The sequence below is a fragment of the Branchiostoma belcheri genome, unplaced genomic scaffold (genome assembly GCF_001625305.1).
Source record: "Branchiostoma belcheri isolate BF01 breed outbred unplaced genomic scaffold, Haploidv18h27 scaffold15, whole genome shotgun sequence".
NCBI lineage: Eukaryota > Metazoa > Chordata > Leptocardii > Amphioxiformes > Branchiostomatidae > Branchiostoma > Branchiostoma belcheri.
The window spans coordinates 2,565,560-2,576,377 of record NW_017802935.1 but is presented as its reverse complement, the minus strand read 5'-3'; the positions used below and the strand labels follow the sequence as shown (position 1 = coordinate 2,576,377).

The 10,818-nt window shown below is 41.5% G+C and overlaps 1 protein-coding gene across 2 annotated transcripts; it reads right to left on the bottom strand.

The window, feature by feature from the left end:
* Positions 1-4,087: 4,087 nt before the first annotated feature.
* Positions 4,088-10,673, bottom strand: LOC109465240 (zinc finger protein 91-like). Of its 2 annotated transcripts, none has more exons than XM_019762383.1 (2): positions 10,561-10,673; positions 4,088-9,743 (listed from the first exon to the last, which is right to left on the bottom strand). In XM_019762383.1, exon 2 carries the CDS (start codon positions 9,732-9,734, stop codon positions 4,641-4,643), a length of 5,094 nt encoding a protein of 1,697 aa, XP_019617942.1. In that variant the 5' UTR covers positions 9,735-9,743; positions 10,561-10,673; the 3' UTR covers positions 4,088-4,640. The 2 variants fall into 2 exon arrangements, with proteins under 2 accessions (XP_019617942.1, XP_019617944.1); XM_019762385.1 differs by lacking the exon at positions 10,561-10,673 and adding an exon at positions 9,915-9,992.
* Positions 10,674-10,818: the final 145 nt, after the last annotated feature.

Sequence of the window (10,818 nt, the reverse complement as noted above, 5' to 3'; positions counted from 1 at the left end):
TGTGTTCATACCAAGACTTTGGGTAAATCAGGCAAAGCAAAGGCAAGATGGATACATATTGAGTACTTAGAGGGTGAACCTACTTGACCTTGTACGCGTCCGATCATGTAAAATATGTCATTCTTTTCCGCTATCGCGCTGTTGCAGGGCTGAGAGCTTTCACCTGATATTAATGTGTGTGTCTTCGTGATGCACAAAGTCGATACTGGTGCAAATCTAATGGTCAAGACGACATCAATGTACGTCACTGTGATGTGTAATAATCCTTCTGTACGTAAGACTGGGAAGACAAACTTTACTGGACGTTTCCGTAGAATCCTAATAATGTGTGTGAAGTGATGCAAGAAACTTTGCTGGCTACCCACATACATTCACATCAGGCTAGGGCTGGAAATACCACCTGCATATGCAGGTTATGGTGCAGGTAAAAATGGGAGCTGTGCAGGTACTTCTGACGTTTACCTACAAATATACCGGGTTTTATACATACTTGTAGAAGTAGTGGCAGTGGTTTCTTTTAAAATTCTGAAGTTTTTAGTGCAATCCATACTTCGTAAATTCTGACTGGTGCAGGTAGAAGTTGTCTGGTGCAGGTACGTGCAGTGTTGGCATCCAGAACAAAGAATTTCCAGCCCTGATTCACATATATGAATCCCATATTGAATACGATTGGACGAGCGTGAAGGATTCACACACAAGATACCAACAGCACACACTAGCTTCAATAAAGGGATCAGGGTAAAGCCTGGCGGGTAGAAATAGCTCCATACATCAGACTCAAACCGGGCAGCTTATCGCTGACGATCAGCGGCTCGCGCTAGATCCCTCGCCGAGACGGGATACAAAGCCTAGAACATCAGTCATTTCCTGCGATATTAACACAAGGTTCACCTTGGTGCAGCTATGAGTGTATTCTGCAGCCTGTTCGGGAGTTGGAACACCACGGATGGTCGGACAAACTGTACAGGACACGCCATAACCGTTTCGTTCAGATCGTCGAATTCCAAACCACTTGTTTTTGATTGTCTCTGTCATGCTAATTCACCTGACCCCCATTGTAGATGAAACCTCGTTAAGTTTTTAATTAATTGGAGAAAACTGGTTGGTTGAAAAGATTTGAGCGTACGAAAGAACGATATCGCTATACAATCTGTATACTACTATTTGTGGTAATCATAACATCAATAATGATTAAAAAATCGAAAATTAACGCAGCATCATTCCGTGTTTCAAAACCTTTTTATTGACGTTTTTATTTTTTTATCGACAACCTGCATTTAGGAATTCTATGAGAGGAGTCACCATTCGGTGCGATGGCATCGATCATTCAGTGCGATGGCATCGACCATTCAGCATATGGCATCGACCATTTCAAATGGCAGCGGCCGTTTACAAGACAGAAACGCGCTTTGGCGATCGACTGTAGTTGAATCTGATATTCTAATGAACCGTTTGAGCCAAATATTTCATGATGGCAATGGATGAGCACTCAATCCGTCAGTCAGGTCCTATTTTTCAAAGGCTTCCATGAATAAAGTTGAATTACGGAATCCTTTCTACCATTAGCCTTGGGGGCATCTCTCTACTCGGAAATACATATTGCCGATTGACACTTCGTGACACAGGCTGGCTGAACTGACGCGCTGAGGTCCATTTGTACGCATTTGCCGCCCCCAGGAATAAACCACATCACGCATCACTCACAACTATAGAATCCCGCTTTACGTATGGATGCTGAGGTCACATTTCCAAACCGGGGCCCGGCCGGGCAGTCTTGTGGAACGAAAAGTGTGATATAAAAGACAACAAAACACAAAAAAAGTTGAAAAAAATTATTTGCGTATATTATTGATACAAATTATTGATTTTTCGTTAATTGAAACAGCCCGGCCGGGCCCCGGTCTGGAAATGTGACCTCAGCATTTACATACACAGATCCAGGAACATGCACCCCGAAAAAACTCAACTGAAGCTAATTAATGTGAAGTATTGGTTGATCTCTGAAGCCCCTGTCACACGAGGCCGACAGCGGGTAGCGATTCCCGACCTTCTCCAAACCAGTGTTGGGAGTCGGTCGTGAGCAATGTCATCTGAGGTTGCGAGTTGGTCGGTGAGGTTGCTTACTAGTCTTCAAAAGTCGTCTGGGTCAGCCGACTATATCAGTATATGTAGATATGACCTTTCAAAAACCAAAGTCGGGAAAGTGATTTTTCTTCTTGGATGCGGTCAAAGGAGCGAACTGGAACTAGAATAGGATGGATTCCAGATACTCCCAACACAAGGCCGACCTTGGTTGGGAAGTGGTCGGGAGTTAAGTCGTGGGAAGGTCCTGAATGTGTGACTTTATTTTTTGTAAGTCATTAAATGGTTATGGGTCGGGAGCAAAGTTGACTGGTACTCGTACTGGACTGGTTGGACTGCTCCCGAGCTCCAGCCAACCTTAGCTTGGTCGGCTGGTGTTCGGGGGAAGGTCCTGAATGCGTGATAGCCTCCCTGGCTCAGGTCATAAATACGAGTAAAGTGATTAGAAGTCAGTGGCCTTAGCTTCTGAGGTTAATAAGTATGTGTGGGTGTACATTGGCTAACCATTTGTATTACATGTAGGTGGAAGACTGAGCACCGTGGGCGAATGACGAACGGCCATTAACAAGACATTGACGCACGCGGCCATATATATACCTCAAGTTCCTAACTGACTATAAGTTTTCCATACATCAATTTAAAGAGGATTACCTTCGGCATGAATCATAAAGGGAATATCATACACACCCATTGTTACTTCTGCTAAAACATACACCAGCTGGCACTTATTCTACATTTTACCTTTATCAGTTTATATCACATTTGACATTAATCAATGGAATATTAGATATATGCCAGACGCTAAAATATTGATATCTAAACAAAGTATACGATCTTGTCATGTTATCATCATATTTTTTGTTTATCTTACAAGAAGTGCTTACAAATTCCATCTATTTCTAGTGAGCTAACGCATTTGATGTACTGCATACTAAAGCATTAAGAAGTACTTAAGTATACAACAACTGTAGCAAACTTATCTAAAATCTCGTTTAGGTATGAACTAGGTAAGTTTTGAGAGTCAAGCGCACGTACTTAGTCATTTCGCCTCCGTACTTAAGTCCTTTCGTCTCCGTTCTTAAGCCTTACGAGTATGTCTACCTCATCTTGCTCTTCCCCCGACGATAAGCAGACCTCCCCGAGGAAGAATTAAGTCTTTCTAAGCACGCGAAAGATGCGTAAAGTGACTTAAAGTGACTTGTGAACAGCTTTCAAAGAGTCTTTTTGATGGAGTAGGTGGTTAGTTAGCCCATTAAGGAACCTGGCGGCAATATTGTTACAATCATCAGCTTAGAGCTTATATGGATGGGTCTGCACCTGGAATTCACAAGTTCAGGTACTCGAGTCTTTAACGTCATCAGGAGTCCATTAAAGTTTTATAGCTCGTGATGGCCCGCCAAGTGCTTTCATGCAAAATAAATCTGTAAACAAGATATCGGAGATTTCAGACTTCCGGTGAGTATTTTGGGGTTTTCGTGATCCTTCAAGTTCACAGACCTCCTGGAAGTGATTTTAGGTTTTCGTGAATGTATAGGAACTGTAGAGTGGATCGTATGTTGTAATTTAATCGGGTATTACACAAATTCCCGAATTCTTCCACATACTCCCAATTGGCATGTTGGGTTACCTTCAGTTAAACTCCACATCAATCAACTGACAAAATCACCTCCCACCCACCATGCTAATGAAGCTATTAAGACAAGCAGTCACAAACCCACAAGTCGACGTCAGTCACCTTAAACAACAAGTTGGAGAAAAGCCAACAAAAGCATGTACAACTCTTCTCCTAGAGGGCCCCAGGAGAAACTTTTAACACAGATAGTCTAGTACTATTGGCATGAATTGGGGATAATATAAGTAAATTTCTCTCTAAATGTCACTCTGGGAACTAACTTCAATCTAGTTCTGGATGCAAATTAATTCTTACTAATCTTAATTTATTGTGTGGATTACTGTGGTACCGTAAAGGTTGCAAGACAGACACAAATAAGACAGAAAATAGAAATAAACTGAACAAAATTCTAATTCTTGTCTCAATAATAATCACTGTCAACAGTAAAACCTATCTTGTGGTTAAATATGTCTAACTTTACAGGTATAATACTGATCAATAAACAATCATTTTAGTCAGTGACTTTGTATATTGATATATGTACAGATTTATATAATTTCCAACTCTAAACCAATTAATAAAAGCCAGAACTACTACCGGTCAATGAAATCCTATTGGAGACTGGATTACGTTCAACCAGATTGGTTTCTCAAAAGGTCATTACCATTAAGTTCGTTATCTGCTTCTATGCTTTCTCTTAATTAGAACAGTAAAAAATAACTAAATATACTCGAAAGGCAACTAATTGGGAAACAAAATCAAAGACTCGAGTAAAATCAATGTGGTTCTCCCTGAGTAAAAGAGACCAAAGAAACTTATGTACAACCTCTTATGACTTCCAACAACAATTTCCTAAACTAGACTTGTCAATTTTGTACAAGTCAAAGATTAGTTTAGACATTACCATATTCATGTCCATAGCAATGATTCTATAAGCTCCATGATTCTAAATATTCAGGGGGTCATCCAAATCAAAAGTCAACGAGTGTCTGTCTATACTTGATTTGGATGTACTTGCAGTAGATTTAGAACGTTTGGCTTTTCTTTTCTTGCTGTTCTGCTTATAGAGTTCCCCATGGTCGTGCTTGCGCTGGTTGTGCCGGTCTAAGCAGCGCTTGTAAGCTGAGGAGAAGTCACACTGATCACAGGTGAAACGCTTTTCCTCTGGGTCATGTTGTCTTGTCATGTGCAGGGATAACAGGAACGGAGAAGTGGTGCCATACCCACACTGCTCACACTTGTAAGGTGCCTCAGCTCCGTGTCTGAGCTTGTGTTGGTCAAAAATGGCTTTCTGTGTGGTAGAAAAGGTACACTTATGACACTTAAAACATTTCTCTGTGTCATTATAATGTCCCCTCAAATGTTTCACAGCCTTGTGCTTGCGTTTGTTATGCCGGTCTAAGCAGCGCTTGTAAGCCGAGGAAAAGTCACACTGATCACAGGTGAAGCGTTTCTCCTCTGGGTCATGTTGTCTTGTCATATGAAGAGATAACAAGAAGGGAGAAGTGGTGCCATAACCACACTGCTCACACTTGTAAGGTGCCTCAGCTCCGTGTCTGAGCTTGTGTTTCTCAAAAATGGCCTTCTGTGTGGTAGAAAAGGTACACTTATGACACTTAAAACGTTTCTCTGTGTCATTATAATGTCCCCTCAAATGTTCTACTAACACATGCCTAGTATTCGTGCCATACCCGCACAGGTCACACTTGTATGCTGCCTCAAGTTTGTGCTTGGGCATGTGGTTGTCCAACTCACTTTTATCTACAGTGGAAAAGTTACACTGGTCACACTTGTAGCGTGCCTTGACACCTACGTGTCTGAGTACATGTTTGTCCAAATTACATTTCTGTTTGGTAGAAAAGTCACAGAGATCACACTTGAAAGGTTTCCCGCTTGCATGTGTCTTCATATGTTCTTTCAACCAATCCTGAACATCAGTCTCATAGTCACACTGCTCACACTTGTAGGTTTCTTCACTACTGTCACACATGTAGGTTTCCTCAGTACTGTCACACATGTAGGTTTCCTCAGTACTGTGGGACTTGTGGTTTAGCATGTGCTGGCCCAAGTCACCTTTCTGTACTGTAGAGAACCCACACTGGTCACACCAGTAAATTTTCACCCCCATATGTTTCATGAGATGTTGCGAGAAGGAGTCCTTTGAAGTTGTCCCGTACCCGCATGCATCACACATGTAACTTTTCTTACCATGCCGGGATGTGTGCTGCTTGAACAAGTGAGTGTTAGATGTAGAGTAGTCACACTCATCGCAACTGAGGGTTCTTTTGTCCCGTTTCCTTTCAGGTGGTGAAAGTTCTTGGCTAGCAACACGTTTCTTAGCAGTGTGTTTAGGCATGTGTTGGTCTAAATCCTCTTGCTGTGCTGCAGAATCCTCAGAATGGGAAGGTTGTTCACTTGCGTGTGTCTTCCTATGTCGTGAGAAGTCAGATCTAGAAGCAGTCTCAAACCCACACTCTGCACACTTGTAGGGTGCCACACCAGTGTGCTTGAACATGTGTTGGTCTAAATGGTCTTTCCACCCGGTGGAAAAGTCACACTCATCACACCTGAAGGCTGCGTTCTCGTGTCCCCTCACATGTTTTGAGAGGTCAGAGCTGTCAGCGGTTGTGTACTCACACTCCTCACACATGTAGGACATCTCACCAGCGTGTTTGTGCATGTGATGAACTAAGTTGCATTTCCTTGTGCAGGAGAAGTCACACCGATCACAGCTGAAAGGTTTTTCCACATCAGTGTGTTCTGTGAAAGTAGGTACGTAAGTAAGTTCTCTAAACTTACCACCCGTCTGCTCTGAATGTTCCTTTAAATGTTGTATCATCAGATCTCTAGTTGTTGCGTAGCCACACTCCTCACACTCAAAGAGAATCTCATGAGTTTTCAAATGTGTAGTGAGATGGGACCTCTTCCTTGTCCAATACCCGCAATGCTCACACACGTAGTCACCATGTTTTTTCTTGTCCTGCTGTCTTTCTGTGTCGGTTGTCTGCTGCTCTGTAGTTTCTAGTTCTGACTCATTCTCAGGACATTCTGGAGGTGGTTCTTCAACATTAGGCAGCTGTTCTGCAGATGTCTGTACATGTATGTGTGGTGAGGCAGTGTCGTCAGAGTTGTCACTGAATGCAGTTTCTTCTTCATTTTCCTGGTGTTTTTCCATGTCAGATTGGTCCAAATTGACAGAGAATGAAGTATTTTCCTCATTTTCCATGTCAGAATGGTCTGAGTTGGAACAGAATGAAGTTTCTTCTTCGTTTTCCTGATATTTGTCCGCGTCTGATTGGTCAAAATTAACAGAGGATGAAGTTTCTTCTTCATTTTCCTGCATTTCCGTGTCAGAGTGGTCTGAGTTGGAACAGAATGAAGTTTCCTCTTCGTTTTCCTGATGTTTTTCCTTGTCAATCTGGCCAGAATTGACACTGAATGAAGTGATCAGTGATTCCTGGTCTTTTTCAATGTCAGAGTGGACAATGAATGTTTCTTCTTCCTTTTCCTGTTGTTTTTCCATGTTTGTTGTCTGGATTGTGTGTTTTGTTGATAGATGTTTAGTGAAGTGAGATCTATTAGTTGTTCTGTAGCCACACTCCTCACACACAAGCGGTTTCTCACCAGTGTGTTCAAGTATGTGTAGGTTTCTCTTGCATCTATATGGTGTGGAGAAGTCACACTGATCACACTTAAAAGGTTTGATGTCAGTTTTCAAATGTTGAGTGAGATTGGACCTCATCTTTGTCCAGTACCCACAATGTTTACAAACATAATCAACATGTTTTTCCTTGTCAGAGTTGACAATGAATGAAGTTTCTCCTTCCTTTTCTTGTTGTTTTTCCATGTTTGTTGTCTGGATTGTGTGTTTTGTTGATAGATGTTTATGGAAGTGAGACCCACTAGTTGTTCTGTAGCCACACTCCTCACACACATATGCCTTCATACCAGTGTGTTCAAGTATGTGTAGGTTTCTCTTGCATTTATAGGGTGTGGAGAAGTCACACTGATCACACTTAAAAAGTTGGATACCAGTTTTTAAATGTCTAGTGAGATGGTCCTTCTTCTCTGTCCAGTACCCACAATGTTCACACACAAAATGAACAGGTTCGTCCTTGTCCTGCTGTCTTTCTGTGTTGGTTGTCTGCTGCTCTGTAGTTTCTAGTTCTGATTCATTCTCAGGATATTCTGGAGGTGGTTCTTCAACATTAGGCATCTGTTCTGTAGATGTCTGTACATGTTTGTTTGGTGAGACACTGTTGTCAGGGTTGTCACAGAATGAAGTTTCTTCTTCATTTTCCTGCTCTTCATTTTCCTGCTCTTTTTCTATGTCAGGGTGGTCAAAGTTGGCACTGAATGAAGTTTCTTCTTCATTTTCCTGTTTTTCCATGTCAGGGTGGTCAAAGTTGACACTGTATGCAGTTTCTTCTTCCTTGTCCTGCTCTTTTTCCTTGTCAAACTGGTCAAAGTTGACACTGAATGAAGTTTCTTCTGGATTTTCGTACTGTTTTTCCTTGTCGGACTCAGAGTGGTCAAAATTGACACTGAATAAAGTTTCTTCATTTTCCTGTTTTTCCATGTCAACCTGGTCTGAGTTGACACTGAATGAAGTTTCTTCTCCATTTTCCTGTTTTTCCATGTCAATTTGGTCTGAGTTGGCACTGAATGAATTTTCTTCTTCATTTTCCTGTTTTTCCATGTCAGGGTGGTCTGAGTTGACACTGAATGAATTTTCTTCTTCATTTTCCTGTTTTTCCATGTCAGGGTGGTCTGAGTTGGCACTGAATGAAGTTTCTTCTTCATTTTCTTCCTGTTTTTCCATGTCAGAATGGCCTGAGTTGACAATGTATGCAGTTTCCTCTTCCTTTTCCTGCTCTTTTTCCACATCAGATTGGTCTGAGTTGACATTGACTGAAGTTTTGTCTACATTTGCCTGTTTTTCCATGTCAGAATGGTCAAAGTTGACACTGGAAGTTTCTCCTACATCTTCCTGCTGTGTTTCTGTGTCTGATGTCCGGATTGTGTATTTTTTTGATACATGTCGATTGAACTGATACTCACTAGCTGTTCTGTAGCCACATTTATCACATACAAACGGTTTCTCACCAGTGTGTTCAAGTATGTGTAGGTTTCTCTTGCATCTATATGGTGTGGAGAAGTCACACTCGTCACACTTAAAAGGTTTGGTACCAGTTTTCAAATGTTTAGTTAGATGGCGCTTCTCCTGTGTCCAGTACCCGCAATGCTTGCACACAAAATCTCCATCTTTTTGCTTGTCAGATTGGTCAGAGTTGAAACTGCATGCAGTTTTTTTCTCCTTTTCCTGAGTTGTATGTGTGTGTTTTATTGTCAAATGTTGATCAAAGTGCCACCAGGTAGATGCTCTGTAGCCGCAGTCCTCACATACAAATGCTTTGTCACCAGTGTGTTGGAGCACATGTAGGTTTCTCTTGCATCGATATGGTGTGGAAAAGTCACACTGATCACACTCAAAAAGTTTCTTCTCAGTTTCCAAGTGTCTAGTGAGGTTGGACCTCTTCTTTGTCCAGTACCCGCAATGCTCACACACAAAATCACCAGGTTTTTCCTTGTCAGATTGATCAGAATCAAGACTGCATGAAGTTTCTGTCTCCCTCTCCTGTTGTGTTTCCATGTCTGTCGTCTGAGTTCTGTGTTTTTTTGATACATGTACATGTTGACCAAAGTGCCACCAAGTAGTTGTTCTGTAGCCACACTCCTCACATACAAATGGTTTCTCACCAGTGTGTTCAAGTAAGTGTAACTTTTCCTTGCATTTGTAGGGTGTGGAGAAGTCACACTGATCACACTTAAAAGGTTGGCTTCCAGTTTTCAAATGTCTAGTGAGATCAGTCCTTCTCTTTGTCCAGTACCCACAATGCTCACATACGTAGTCACCACATTTTTCCTTTCCCTGCTGTCTTTCTGTGTCTGTTGTCTGCTGCTCTGTAGTTTCTGACTCATTCTCAGGATATTCGGGGAGAAGTTCTTCAACATGAGACCCACTGCTTGACTTGTCCATTTTGACAATCTATAGTCAACATGAAAACAAGAAATCGGTTAGATGCATATTAACAATTTTTAACCTATTTTACAAACTATTTTTAACCTAATTTACAATCTATAAAAACCTATAAAAACACAATACAGGCCATCTCCAACACAAATGGACCATTCTCAAAGGCTGATAAATTACCTATACCTTTATCAAACAATACTCATAAATGTAGGTTATCAGGAAATGCTCAGCTACTAGTACATGACAACCCTAACAAACCCCCTCCCCCCACTGTCCACATCTGATTGATTCCGCGGGTGTTACGCCCAACTTCTTGGAATTTGGGCCACACAACGCAGTATTCATCCGCCACAGATAGGAAAAAAAGTAGTGCAACCAAAAAACATTTCGAAAGCATTTATTCTCTAGTGACCAACTTTTAGAGGAAAATATGGTACTCGCTTGGTTATCTGTCTATCCAACGTTTTAATCGTTTCGCTAGTTTGTTTGAAATATCTTTGCACCAGACGCGTGAGAGTGCAAAGAGGCTTTTGACTTCCACTGGACGCTGGACGTCCATAGAACGAAAAAATCTAGTCACGTCCTAGTTTCCCGATATTTAGTACCCCCTACCGTTATATTAACCTACCCATAAGATCTCTTTCGCTAGTACACGTAGATAAATTTATCTAGACGTCTAAGTCGGTCAGTTTGAACATGTGCCAACTTTACGGCCCTTACCGTTACTTCGAAAGACGCCCTGCGTTTTCTCTTCAAAAATCGTCTCTAATTCCAATTTACAGTCACATAAGCAACAACCAGGCAGGTCAATAATAAATAAACATCTTACCTGTTGCTTTATGCAGAAATAGCTCTTGGAATAGCTTAGAAATCAAGTTAGATGACAGAAGTTTCCACAGATTACTCGATCATTCTCGGGACACTGATCAAAATGGTGGTAGGTCAAAGGTCACACGCCTGATTACCCACTTGTGTTCGCTGTCAAACCGCATGTCACAAGATGATTCCCTTGATACCATTTGAAATGTCAAAATGTCAACGTTTACGTGTTTCGTTATCCACTTGTGATCCCTGTTAGACCTAAGGG